Genomic DNA, 14257 nt, shown 5'->3' with positions numbered 1-14257 from the left:
GCCGCTGCAGTTGGCAGGTAAAGGGTGGTGGACCCGTATGTTCCTAACCTGCAGCTCTCACACTGCGGTGGTGGTTGGCGTATTTACCTGTTGGTTTATATCTTTAAGGGAAGCTACAACTGGAGAAGAGGTGCTTGGAATGAGAACTGTCAAAAGTTGTGTGGAACGGTGTTACATACAGGAGCCGTGTGCAGGCAGAAAGGTGACTGGGCTTTTTAGGGACAGGGCACTGTGGGGGAGACAGGCCTGGGGCAGTGGAGATCTTCCCAAAGTAGAACAACTTTTCCCTGCCTTTAGAAAAATCGGTACATTAAAAGCAGCATCACAGCACAGGTAAGCAGCCTGTGAGGTTTCACTCTGCTATGGTGCAGCATGACCCAAGCACCACATCCGGCTACCCAGCCCTCCTCAGTACAGTGCCAGCTGTGTGAGCAAGCTGCACATCTCCAAACTCAACCCCAGCAGCAGAAGAGCAGCCCAGCCTGTGTGAACTGCTGGACCTGTGACAGACCGACCACAGGAGTGGTGTGTGACACCCTGAGTAGAGGTAAGATCCTCCTTCCATTTGGGGGTTACTGCCCTGTCTGCCTGTGCCCAGCACTATGGAGCACTCACAGGACCTTGTCTCAAATGTTTTATTACAATTGTAGAAAACAGGATGAAATCCAACAAATAAATACTGAATAGAAAAAGTTATGTATAAAAATATATACACACAAAACCAACCCTGTCAAGTATTTTACCTGAAGCCAGGCATCTCTTCATAGTGAGCTCAGTGAAGGGTAGCCAATGTTGAGGAAGGAGCCTGACAAAGCTGTATAATTATGAGAAGTTTTGACCTATGGCTAAATGAATACCTTTTAAAACCACCACCAACAAACCAGCTTCTCCAGAGCTGTCCATGTCTCTCAGACCTGCACAAGCCAGGTACAGTAACTGCTGAGGATCCATGTGCCAGTCCTTGCTTAGTCCCCTGGCCTAAGCTGCAATGATGATGAAATTGGCTGTTGAAGCTTTCCTTATGCAACTGAACTGTACAAGGGAAGGAAACACCAAGCAATACCACCGGATAGTCTTTAATGGATGTGGCAGTTGCTGTAAATGACCTGGTGTCTGCTGGTTTCTAGATGGGCTGCTTGAGAGTGTATTCCTCTGTAAGGAATAAATAAAAGACTCCACAGAAAAATAGCTCTTGAGCAGGGGCAGCTGATTCCAGTAAGATGGGGAGTTTAACCCAACCTCGTTCCATATTCTAAGAGATCCCAGTTTTCATTTGTCCAGCACTTGGTATTTCATCATGTACTGAGACAGTAAAGAAGTATTCCCACCTGCTTCATGCAGACTGCAAACTGCCCCTTTGGGAATAAATCTGTGCTTACTTAAGCAGGGCATAAGTAAACCAGATATTGATGAACACCACAACCAGCTCCTCAGGTGCGGCTGTGGGAACACCACGATGTGGCTCCTTGTATCTGCTGCTAAAATACTGTGATTTCGATTTCAGCCTCTTGCTGTATGGTGTCTCTGAGTTCACAGCAAATCCTGTCCATCTTCTCAAAGGCTTGCCGGCCCTGTTCACCTGTGGGGAAAGAGAAGACAGCCCACACTGAGGATGAGAAAGCAGCCAGAAACACTAAAACCCAGGATTCTCTGGAAATGCTGCTGTTGTGGCCTTGCTCAGAACAACAAGAACTCGCAGTAGTGACAAACACATTTCTAAGGGAATAGTTTCCCAAAAACTACTTAAAGCCACCATGGAAAAATCAGGCCTTCTGTAAACATTTCCACATGAGTAACAACTTGGAACATCACAGCTGGAAAACTTGTGTAATGCACGTGAATCTGAGTGTTTCCGAGAAGCAAGTCTGGAGATCCCCAGAACTAAGTGTGTACTGAAGTGGTTTTGGGAAGAACAGAAGAGTGAAACTGCCATCTCCTGAACAAACTGGACGCCCTCCCCAGCAGCTCTGCTCAGCAGAGTCAGCCTGGGCAGCTCTTTGCCCTCAGCAGAAGCACAAGTCCCAGTGGCAGCACACAGGGAACACCCATGTTTCATCACTGAAGGCCTCCTCCATTGCAGGTCTGCTGAGTCCAGGTGAAGTAACAGGACATGGGCTAGTGTAAAACCATTTTGTTTGTACTTTACCCCTCCAGTATTCCGAGTGGAACTATTTGCAGAAGAATCAGAATATCAAGATTAGAAGTAACCAGTCAGTTTGTAGGTGGCTAAACAAGATTACCAGACCCAAAGAAGTCTGTTGTTATATTTAAGAGACCTTTCAGTCATCCTCACTAATCTCAGAGCTGGAAGAGGCTTTATTGTGACCTGCCAGGTTCTAATGTCCTTGTCACAAAATCCAGGAGGAGAAAATTGCTGGTGCCGGTACTACTGTACTACTGCCGGTACTACATCACCATCAGTACTACCTGCCCCCTTCTTGGAAGGTTCTGAAAGCACTTTATCCTACAGTGATGGCCTTGGTCCTGTTCTGCAGACTCTAACAGAGCCTGTGGTTATTACATGTGGTACGAAGTTTATCTCAGTGTTTATGAAGTAGCTGTTGATAGAAGTTTCACTGTCCCAGATGTGTTCAGGCCTGTTCTGGTTCTGCGCTATTTCATGTTACTAAGAAGCAGTATGACAGACTTACCAAAGGACAGTGTTGTTTCCCTGGCTGCATTCCTCACTTCCTCTGCTTCGGACTGGCACAGCTGAGCAACCTGCTCGATGCTCTCAACACCCTGTGTGAGAACAGAACAGTTTGCAAGAGTTCAGCAAGCAAGTTAAACACATCCATACTGACTCCCACCTCTTCTTGCATCTGGGTTCCACTGTCACCTTCCTTCCCTCCCTCACCCACCCCCAAACAGATCAGTTCTGATCATGCTCAGTCACTTAAGAGGAAATAATACTTTCTCTCCTGTTTTAGGGCATGGGAAAAGTGCAAAAGTTCCCAGGTACAGGTCACTGCTGCAGCAGCATTAAATCAGCAGAAACCAGTCAGGACCTTCCCAGAAGGGGCAGCTGTGGGTTGTGCAAGGGCAGCAGTTGCTTTGCAAAGCTGATTTTGAGGACAAGACTCTGATTTTAAAGGTTTTTTCCAACCTAGCTGATGCTATGATTTGTTGGGCCTGTCTTGTGACTTGTTTGTAGAAACTGTGCTCACAGTAATGCCTTGTATGCAAACTCACTACCAAACTGTGGCGGCTGGAAAGCTTTACATCTGTTCTGGCAGCTTCTTACAGCAGTGATGCAAATGTTACTGTTATTTCCTGGCTATAATCAGCTAGTGTTGAATATGAGATTAACTGATTTAATTTTCAATTTCTACAGTTAAAGCTTTAGAACCAGCTCCATGTACAGCTCACAGGACCTAATTTTAATGCCTGCAAGATGTCCCCCAGTCAGATAGTGGCTGTTGTCCTTCACCAACAACAATGCTGTAGAAGGTAAAACACTCTTTCTACCACTGTACTGTGCCTCTCACATCAAACTGAGACACTCCCAGATCTCTGCAGCGCCCTGTGCTGCTGCCTTTTGAATAGCAGAATAAATCGTAACTTTGGCAATCAAAAAATTCATTAACCCCTAAGACGAGGAAGCTGAAAAACCAACCCTACTGGCTTAAAAACTAAAGCTAGATACACTTTTTGCATGTGGCAGTTTGGGCCATATACTCACTCTGAGGTTTTTAAGAGCCAAACAAGCAGCTTGCTGAAGTCTTGTGTCAGAGTCAGCTAAAGCACTGGTGTAAAACAAGAGAGCCTGAAGTGAAAAGAAAAAGAAAGGTTTTATAAACTACATCATAATCACACACTGAAATTCAACCTGACCTAAGTACTGTTGGTGTTACCAAGCTGAAACTGAATAACAGACACAGACAAGTCATTTGAGTACTGATGTAGTTTAGGTTCTAGTTAGGAGGTCAGAGCAGACAGCAGCACTGTTCCAGGACACCAGATCCATGTATTTCAGCATCCATTCAGACAAGCCGGGAAGAATTCAGCCTTTACCTTCTCCCTGCAGTTCCGGCTCGCCGCCGCACGGCACAGACAGGCCGTGGCCGCTTTGCTGACACGGTGGTTGTCGTCCAGCTGCAGAAGCCCCAGGAGCCGCAACGTCTGCGGCAGCGGCTGGAGCCGGTTCAGCCGCTTTCCTTTCAGCTTCTTAAGAGTCTTCAGCCGTCCAGGGCACTGCAGCTCCTCGATCAGCATCACTGCAAGAGAAGGGGCAGTGTCACTGACAGCTGAAGGCAGTACCACGAGAAGACGAACCTCTCTAATTCTGTCTCCTTTCGCCACCAGCAGTTATTCAGGAGGGTAAGACACAAGCCAAGTGTGGCAGGAAGCAAATCAGGACAACTGACCCTTTGGCCATCCTGTCTTCTCTCCCTGTCATTGTCTCATTTCCTCCTATGCCAAGACTATCTGATGAATGGAGCAGAGATTATTTCACACTATTAGTTCATGGAGTGCAGTGAAGCCCTGGGTACATCAAGTACAACATGCAGTGCTAAAGAACTGCACCTACTCCTACGCCTTTGGGTGTTAGGACAAGCAGACCAGTCCTACAGTAAGGAAAACACCATTAAGCAAAATGCTGTAACCATCCCTGGCAGATCTTGCTCTACTGGTCAAAGAGAAAAGCCTCTGTCTCTTAAAAAAAGATGAGCTCAGGCACTGGATTTGCAGTTCCAGTTTGAAGAATATCCCAGGACTTCCTCACTGGCCAGCACCACACAGACCTCAGGCCTGCTGCAGATGACTCATCTGCATCAAAACAAGACTAAAGATGCAGCCAATATCAGGACTATTTTTAAAGTAATTCTTTTCTGACACAGACCAAGCTGTAAGTGCTGTCACGTGCTGGACTCATGCTGCATGTGTAACTGCAGCTGTAACCAGACATAGGTAATAGCAAACAACAGTCACACAGAGCTGCAGACATTTACTCAGTCCCTGGAGCCAGCCCTAGATTGCTGCCAACTGTTTCTGCTTGAACTTCAGGCTATTACAGACCCACTTTTTAGGGCACTCAAGATAAACCCATCTTCCCACCTCTGCTTTGTTTTTACCCCATTAGGTATGGGAGCCAAGCTTGTCTTTCCTGTTCTAATTAAAATTACATGGTCATAAGGGGAATTAAAATGGAAACACATCGTCAATGCAATGGTTGGGCTGCTTTCTGCTATGAAAGTGGATCCTGAGTAGTAACCTGGAGAGCAGGAGCCAGCTGCTGGGCTTGTCAGTTCAAGAGAAGGAGCCAAACACTGCCCTTACCTTCTTTAGCAAGTTTTCCCAAGTGTTTTTCCAGGCTGGTGATGTGGTTCCTCTCCAGGTAGCTATAAAATTGGAATGAAGTCACCAGTTCTGGTTGCAGGGGCAGGCAGGGGAGCAGCCCATCACAGGTGACAATCTGCTCTAGCAAGCTCTGCAGTACTGGAAGCAGCATGGGAAAGAACAAAGAAGAAAAAGAAAGGTTGGTTAAATGTAAACTGCTTCAAACAAGTCAGAATTGTAGTTTAGTTTTAAAGTGCATAAAGACAACGTTTAGCCATGCAACAAAAGGAAACCTGAGTGGCAGCTCAGTACCTGCTTCTAACTGACGGGGGTATTTCTCCTTCACTTTGAGCATCAGGGTGTATTTTAGTGCATGACGGAATCTTTCTGCTGAAGCAAACAAGATGCTGCTGGGCTCTGCAAGGTCACTCCAGATCTTCAGGTACTGCTTCTTCTTCTTAGTCTTCTGAATAACTGAAAAATCCCATTTTAAAGACAGTGAGCTCTAGCAGATTTTGGATTTCATATGAGAGAAGAGCACCAGATGGCATATGTAGAGATGTGTCAGCACTGACTTGTGTTTGTGTTGTGTAGATGGCTTTGTTCAAAGCTGGAGATTTGCTGCCAGTATTTTAACATCTGCAAGCACTGATTTCACCAGGCTTGGGCTGAGCTCCTGAACTTGTCATTACAAGACCTGAATGAGACACATAGCAGCTCCTCTGCCTTGTGTTAAATCATTTCATCCAAGTCAAGTTTCAGAAGCACTTGTGAGTTTAACTGTTCCCATTTCTATCAACCGGAGCTGTGCCATTTCCAAGCACTTTAGAGATCCTGTCTTATGTACCTTCGCAAGTGGAGAAGTCTGAACCCCAGTGCAGAGGCTGAGGCAGGCTTTCCTTCAAAGGAAAAAGAGCAGTTCAGAAGAGCACTTGAAGCAATATCCTGTGGCTCCTTGCTATTATTTTAAACCCTTTCCCACTCTTACCTTTGTGTTCTGCATTTAAGACTCCTACACTCTCTTCATCATGTTGTACCATAGAGCTTTGCTCCAGGGAAGAGTTTATTCTCACATCCTTCAGCATAAAATGTGTCAGCAAATGCTTCCAATTAAAACCTGTATTCCTGCCACTCTATTTACCAAGGTAAGACCAAAAGTCTTCAAAGTCTCCCACTGGGAATTTATCATTTTGTCACCTCCAGCAGTCAATGGAAGTGACTGAGTAATGGGAAGAACTGCACACCAAACTTTCCTTGCACATTTGGGCTGTTTGCTTTTATGCAGTAAGCAGAGACATAAAAGAGGATTTTATTATGGCTGTTACGCTCTTCTTTGACTACAAACTCCATCATCCATAACATACCTGTTTCTAAAACAAACCAGTTCAGCTACTAGGTCTGAGACAAAGTTCCTGAAATCCTTTCCTTCCTTGCAGAGGAAAAACAAGCAAACAATGAGCCCTGTTTTCCCTAAGAATCCAGACTTAAGAGCTGGTTTAATTATGTGAATGTGTAAGAAACTCAGGATGAAACCTGACATGTCTGGAGAAGCTCAAGCAGAGTCACCTGCCCCTCTCACACCTCAGGCATGCCTTGGAACAATGCAGTTACTCACTTTCTTCCACAGACAGATCCAAGACATCCCCCAGGACCCGCGTCTGCTCCGACACTTCTTCCAGGATGCTCTTCTGGACAACCTGGGCTACACTGGGTGAGCTCAGTTTCTGAAACACAACATGCTTATCTTAGCAGCTGGAACAAAGGCAGCATCGAGCACAAGATGAAAGAGGGTTTGTTCTTGGAATCAAATTCCTGTAATCTATGAGAAAACACAGCTGCTCTCAAAAGGCCTCTCTGCCCATCATGGCATGGATGAGTCCTTCTGAGTGCAAAGCTGCTCAGCAGAACAGGATGAGTGAATCACAGTGTGCTGGCACAGGCTGGCTGGCACTTGATTCTCCGCCACCCTGTCCACTTACAACTGCACAGCAGATCAATAGTAATTGTTACACTGTCCTCTGCTGCCCATCCTCATCAGAGGTAATACTTTGAGGATGATAATGTGCTTGAGCACTGTAACTGAAATTAATTGAGGAATGAGGTCTCAGGGGGAGGCAGGAGTTCGTTCTTGCCTACATGCTGCCAGTTTCATTCTAGAAGTAGCAGTTTTCATTCATTAAGAAATTGATCCCCTGTTATCAATATGCAATTCAACCTAAATCTGCCCAACTGCATTAGCAGCCTGCTTGGGGCACAAAGGTATTACCTAGAGCTTCAGCGAAACCCAGAGGCTGAAATAAAGCAGCAGTTTTGTATGACACATTCTGAGCATGCACACTGCATTTCTGGACTCATTCTATTCTGAGCCTCCCAGCTACGTATTCATTTTTGTAACTGGAATCAAAACCACAGGCTGTTCCGTACCTGCAAAAGGCCTTTGCACAGCTTCAGATGAGTTACCAAAAGTGTGTCTAAGTTGTCATCACCTGTAGTTACATCTCTTGTTTCTGTTCTCGTGTCACAGCTCAGGGACTGCAGTGTATTGTCATTGTATGTGCTGTTGAGGAAAGAAAAGAGAAGAGAGAGTTAAGACTGTCATAGCTAAATAAGCTAAAGATGCACAGTCTCAGTAGCTGCCTGCAAGCCAGCTGCAGAAGTATAAACCCTGTGGCATTTAACAGATCTCAGCCTTTTTTATTGCATTGATAACACTTCTTAAAAACATGAGTACTTTATAGCTTTTTCCAGCGCAGGAATGCCAGATCAGTTGATCCCACAAAAGCCCATCCTGGAGAACCAATACTAGTAAAAGATGCTTCCAGATAGCTGTTTGTGTTGCCGTCTCATTTGCAGCAAGTGAGCTGCAGAAGCAGCACATAGACAAATCCTGTGGTGTCTCCCAACTCGTTGATATTGGGAATGTATTAAGTCTCCCAGGATCAGGCCTGTAGCTCAGGAATGTTCGGTTTCAGTGCACAACTTGCAAAACTGAATTCAAATGAAGCAACAAGTAGAAGAGCTCTGTAAATAACTCATAGATAGGGCAGCACTGTCTGGTATCATCCTGATCAGCCTGTTTACTGCAGTCTGTTTCTAGCAGGCCTACACATTAGGCACTTCCATCACACTGTGGATTATTCTGAATCTCAGAGTATTCAGAGCAATTGGTTTCTGCCCTGGATGTTCTCACCAGTAGCAGCTCTGCACAGTTGTTGTTCAACTGTGCAAGGCAAGCACAGTGTATTAGGAAGCATTCCCAGGATCGGCCCTCCTTACCCCTGTAAGGAAGTGCTGCAGACACGTACCTGATACTGGCTGTCCGTACGCTTCCGAACAACGAGAGCTCGTCAGCGCTGCAGTCAGTGTTTAAAAAGTCAAAACTTTCCAGTACTGTCTCCACCATTAAGCTTTCCATAGATGAGTGTTTGTGATGAAGTGGCTTTAGCTGTGATGGAATGGGAGGGAAGATGCTGTTATTTGTAGTTATCAAGCCATTCTGCATGAGTTCTTGGCAGTTTTTCCAGTCACTCTTAATAACAAATCAATTTGCTTTTCTGATTTCATTCCTACCACACCAGGAAAATTACCTCCTGCTCCAGACTGATCCAAAAATAGTGTTCTAATTGGATTCAAAATGTGCTTCTGTATTCTGATCTGTCTGTATTCTTCTCTGGATTTCCCTGCCTGTTCAGGTTGATACAAGAGCTGATTTCCTCTGTATCTTGTGCCATTTTCACTTATTCCCTGTTTTAGACCTTGAAGTAACTATCTTAGGAGTCTGTTGCATTCCAGTAGTAACCAAGAACTTTGATATCAATAATGGACTTCGTGGGGCCAGTAACTTTATTCCCCTTGGAAAGGCTGCTGTGAGACCCCTGGTTAACACCATTTATTATTCCAGACCTCAGAGGAAGCTTTACAGTATCTTATCTCCCAACTGTGCACATTGGTCCCACATACAATGCTCCCAGGTTTGCAATATAACCCACTGCTTGCAGAAAGCTCTTCTCCAAGACCTTTCCTCCAAAGAAAGAAATGTTTTCAGCATCATACAACTTGTCAGACAGCCTGAGCTGCCTGCAAAACCTGGGGGACCCTGGAGAAACGTTAGGTTCGAACTGATGCAGTCATCTCCAGGTACCCTAAATCTGAAAACATTAACAAAACTTAGAAGCAGACAAAAGGCAGAGGCTGTCGCACACTGTCCACACCCTGCTGAGCCCAGGCTCGCTTCCACTTTGACTGCAGGCAACTTCTTAATTTCTTTCTCCCCAGTTACCGACCTGCACGCAACACCTGAGGGCTGTCTCTTGAGAGGGGCTGTGCAACATCGGGCTCCGGTGTAGTCAGCTCTCAGGGCTGTCTTTTCCGAGTAGTGCCTGACCTCTGGTGGCCAAACTTAACTTTCTGGGAACATTGCTATTGCTACATCATTAACTCAAATCCACTACAGTCATGGAACCTCTACAGTTTTAGGACCAACAGTGGGAGCTACACCATCTACCAAGACTAACTCCAACATACCTTTAATTTATCCTTCAGCGATGAAACCTGGTATTCCAATTTCTCCAGCTGGGCTTGCACCACATTATGTGATTTCAGCAAATTTAACACTTCTTGGAGAGCCTTATCAATTGACTTTGTATGTCCATCTAGCTTTAGGTCATTTGCAGTATTCAAGCTTTTCTGGCTGAAGTCTTCATGCTCTGTCAGACGGTGGTTTCTGGTCTGGTGGAAAGAATCTCCACCTTTGTGACGACTCAGAAAACTCGATGGGTTACTTGGAAATCCATCCACACACGGCGTCTTCTTCAGGATATCCAGAGTTGTGTGATCTGGAAGAGGATGCTGCCGCTCTTCTGCACAAGTCTCTTGAATCATCACCAATGGCAATGTCCTGTGGCCTAGAGCTGGAGTTGCAGTTCTGGATTCCATTCCTTTCTGATCCTCAGAGCTGAACGAGTCTGCCTCGCTTGTCTCTGCTGGGGTGCAAGGCTTGCTCCTCCCATGCACATTGAAATCACAGGCAGCCAAGTAGCTCAGTATGCTGGGAGGCTGAGCATCACTTCCATCCGCTTGGCTCTGCCTTTGTTGCAAAACAGACTGCAGCAAACAGATTCAACAGTGAGCATAGAGACAACTGAAAAGCATGAGATACCACCAAAGATAGAGAACTAAGAGAACTGTGGGTTCCTGTTCTTGGAAATGTACACACCCAACTGATCAAAACCACAGGGCTCTTCTGCACAAGGCAGCCAGACCAGTGTAGGTTGGACAAAAGAAGGCTTGGTGGTGAACATATCAGTGATGTTACTAGCACTTGAGATATATGGCAGATTTTAAAGGGTCATATAAAACAACCATTAAAACAAACCTCTCTTGAACGAATGAGTCAAGTCTTAGGTCTGCGCTTTGCATTCTGCTCTCCTCGGCATACTTACCAAGTAGTATTTCTCTCTGAAGCTGGGAGTATTTGGTGGGGTCCAGTTGTATAATGAGCTCTTCCTGCTACTCACAGAAAACTTGGCAGTGGTTCCAGGTGACAAGAACAGGTTCTCTGTGTCAAAGGGGCTGTAGAAGGAGATACAAAGACCCAAGTGTCAGTAAGTCCGGAAAGCACAGAAACATTTAGCAGCAGGAATAGCTGTTAGGATTGAACTGTGACATTTAGTAAACAACACAGGGAATAAAAGGAAAGCAAAACTGCCTCTCTGACCAATACCTTTGATTGCACCAGCAGAGAAAGAGGTAGGCAAAAAGATTCTGTTTTACACAGAATTCTCAACACCCTTTAGACACAGACATGTGCCACAGTCTTGGGAATAGGAGTCCAACAGGCCATAAATCTGAAGCACTCTCTGTCCCCCTGCCACGTCCTACACAGTGCTGGCAAGTACACCATCCGCTGCTTGCCAGCGGCCACTGGACAAATAGCAAGACGTACACCACATCCGACATAGGCAGGAATTATAACACATGTAATAAAGGAAAACTGCCATGAATTTCCCCCCTGCAGAGCACAAAGCACCTGGAAAAGCTACTAAAAAAAACCCACCTTCATTATCCTTCAAATATTAATAAACAACTCCTTTGGCTGGTAGAGGAAACCTGTGCGCTGGGATACGGCAAGTTGTGTGGTTCATACAGTCATGGACAAGTCCAGTTCCCAGAGGATACCGGCTATGGTCTAGAAGAGTTTGACAAGTCCCACTCTAAAGATTTCCCACTTACCTACTACATCACAGCCATTAATTTCCCAACTCCTTTGCAAAGAGTCTAAGAAAACTTGGACAAACTGCCTTCCAAAATTCAACCTGGCTAACCAGCGGAGGGAGAGCATATTTTAAGTTACTTAAAGCAAGTTTGGGGGGTTTTATTACACATTACTTTTGTTCCCCACCGAAGTGCCCTGTGGCACGAAGAGTGAGTTCGATTTTCCATTTAGGCACTGGCATTCTGAAAACAAGGTAATGGTTTAGAACAAATGTGTAATCTCACAGATATGAACGTAATGAGCAAAGAGTAGGATAAAGTCAGCTGCATTCAGCTGTACAGCACAGAACCACTACAAGTCTGAAAAGATCCAAACAATCACAAGGCCTAATCAATTACATGGAGTGGAACTTCTGCTCTCCAGCAAAAGCTGAAAAGCAGAGCTCCAGTCCTCTCCAGCTTCTCCTGTTGCACAGGGATAATTCTCAGCAGCATCCTGCAGTGCCACACACCACTGTCTTCCTCAGCATGGAGGTATCGCTCTGTGAGTTCACCTAATGCAGGTTAATTGTCTACATGAACACTGTCACCCAGCTGGGGCTCATCAAGCAGGCCAGTTCCATGGAGTTACATCAACCACCATCTGTATTGGCTCACCATGCAGAACATAAATCAGGTTTCTGACAGTGAGAGCCTTTTAGGCAAAGCCTCCTATGTTTACTGATGGAAGAAAATTATGAACCCCATCCATGGCATTTCTTAAGAAGAGTCACAGGGATCCATTCCTCAGATTTTTCATTTTCAGCTTTTAATATAGCAATGCAAAATGACACTTTGGAGGAAAGGGGCAGGGATGACAACCTCAATCTCTCTTGCCCTTTTGACAATTACTGAAACCCACTGGCAAAATACCACTATTGAGCTGCCTCTAGCCAAGCACACACTCCCTGTTACTGCAACATTACAAGCTGAGAGAGCAAAGCAACGGGTGAAGGAAAGAATTAAATCTGCTCTAAAGCATCTATTCTCTCCTGGTTGTAAGCTCTTTGGGCATGATACATTGTCTTGTTCCACATTTGTATAGCAAACAAAACACCATACTGGGGCAGAGCTGTGAATCCATCTCTCCCAGCATCCTGACATTGACAGAAGCCAGTAGGGGATTTTCAGGGGAAAAGCACAGGAAATAAGTCAAATCTAGTAGGTTTTCCCCAGACGTACACTCAAATCTGAGGCAATCCATAGCTCAGACCTGTCATGCAGCAGACTTCACAAGCAGACTATTGCCTTCAGTTGTCGCACACTTTTCCTTAGTTTGTCCGGTCACTTCCTGAAATCATTGACACAAAAATCTCTGTAGAGGTCAAGTTTACAAAAACTTCACTATTTCACTTGAAATTGTGGGACAAGTGCTTTGACATGGGGGTTTCTAGTGGCTGTACAGAGAGAAATGGTGGCTAACCATTTACTTTCCACATTCCCCACAGTCAATATCGCTATGCCTGTACAGTGTTACCCATCAACACCTATCCAAGACTGAGAAATTCTATTAAAAAGTAAAAGTGGCCCCACATCTGATCATCTTTGTTGCTCCAATTCTATTTCTATATTGCCAAACATGTTGGCCTTTGGTTATGACTAACTACAATATTGGCATTAAATGCATGACACTACAATGGCATCCAGGCAATCTGAAGGTAGCACATAACTTTCCCTTAGCTTACCTTAGCACTGTTGCAGGACTTTAGTGTTCAGGACCAAAACACACAGCCCCAGCCTGACCTTGAAGGGGTTTACAACTCATTAGAGCTCCTGTTTCCTAGATTAAACCAATCATGACATCAGCAGCTTTGCATCCACACACATTTGAGGCACCTCAGCCTCGCCAGCACTGAGCACAGAGTCCCAGTGAGAGATTGTTTCGTCACAACCACCAAAGCTGTGGAGGGATTAAATACTTGAGACTTCTATCATTTCCCTGACCCTGCTGCATTTTTCCATTGGGTGAGGAGGACACTTCCTGGTTTATGTTCTCAGAATGTAAGTAATCAGACAGAGCATATCAGAGCTGAACCCCATTCTGTCCTCAGCCCCACAGGGCCTGCATTCCTTTCTCTCACTGCCAAGACTGTGCCCTAATCACTCCCCTTCTGTCCAGTCACTCCATGTATTAAACACCACCGTCCAGAAGGACTCTCGGTGGATAGACCTGTCTGAATCCCACTATTAAGCCTGTGAATCCACACTTGCATTAAATCAAAGCACCACCAATTCTGGTCAACTGAACTGAACTCGCTGTTAATCATGAGACTTCTTTTTTCCTGCTGAACACCAGTGAAAATGCCCATACAATTTGAACAGTGTGATTATTGTTAGGTTTCACCTACCCCCTAATGCATAATAAGCACCAGCTTTAAGGTCAGTACAGCTGAACACAAGACTAAGCTATGAAACATCCCTTCCACCAAAAAGCATGTTTCCATCAGAAGCACAGATGTGGACTAATAGCTAAAGATACCTGCAGGAATAACTACCCAGTCACGTAAGTTTTCATCTGTAAGAGAAAAACTGTCAGTAGATTTGTATCCAGAAAAAACAGACTTTCCTTTCTTATTCCCCCTTAAGGTTTTTTTTCCTCCTACTCCACAAAGCCCTGTGAGCCAGGCCAGCACATGCTCAAAGCAGGCAGAAAGCACTAGAGTGGTTCTGGCTGGCTGGCACCCTTAGATCCCAGGACGGGGTGCTAACTGAAGTTCTGTAAAGA

At 45.2% G+C, this 14257-nt stretch overlaps 1 protein-coding gene across 3 annotated transcripts in view; it reads right to left on the bottom strand.

The window, feature by feature from the left end:
• Positions 1 to 619: 619 nt before the first annotated feature.
• Positions 620 to 14257, bottom strand: part of RIPOR3 (RIPOR family member 3) — a 51566-nt gene continuing 37928 nt past the window's right edge. For all 3 annotated transcript variants that reach the window (XM_080628254.1, XM_080628255.1, XM_080628253.1), the window contains 11 exons: positions 10722 to 10851; positions 9805 to 10383; positions 8586 to 8725; positions 7705 to 7837; positions 6896 to 7004; positions 5593 to 5754; positions 5281 to 5439; positions 4015 to 4217; positions 3683 to 3766; positions 2652 to 2742; positions 620 to 1579 (listed from right to left, as the gene is read on the bottom strand). In XM_080628254.1, coding sequence (XP_080484380.1) covers positions 1479 to 1579; positions 2652 to 2742; positions 3683 to 3766; positions 4015 to 4217; positions 5281 to 5439; positions 5593 to 5754; positions 6896 to 7004; positions 7705 to 7837; positions 8586 to 8725; positions 9805 to 10383; positions 10722 to 10851 — 1891 coding nt within the window. In that variant the 3' untranslated portion in view covers positions 620 to 1478. The remainder of the gene's footprint in view (positions 1580 to 2651; positions 2743 to 3682; positions 3767 to 4014; positions 4218 to 5280; positions 5440 to 5592; positions 5755 to 6895; positions 7005 to 7704; positions 7838 to 8585; positions 8726 to 9804; positions 10384 to 10721; positions 10852 to 14257) is intronic.

The sequence above is a fragment of the Psittacula echo genome (genome assembly GCF_963264785.1).
Source record: "Psittacula echo genome assembly, chromosome: 12".
Taxonomy (NCBI): Eukaryota; Metazoa; Chordata; class Aves; order Psittaciformes; family Psittacidae; genus Psittacula; species Psittacula echo.
This window is presented reverse-complemented; position numbering and strand designations above follow the sequence as displayed.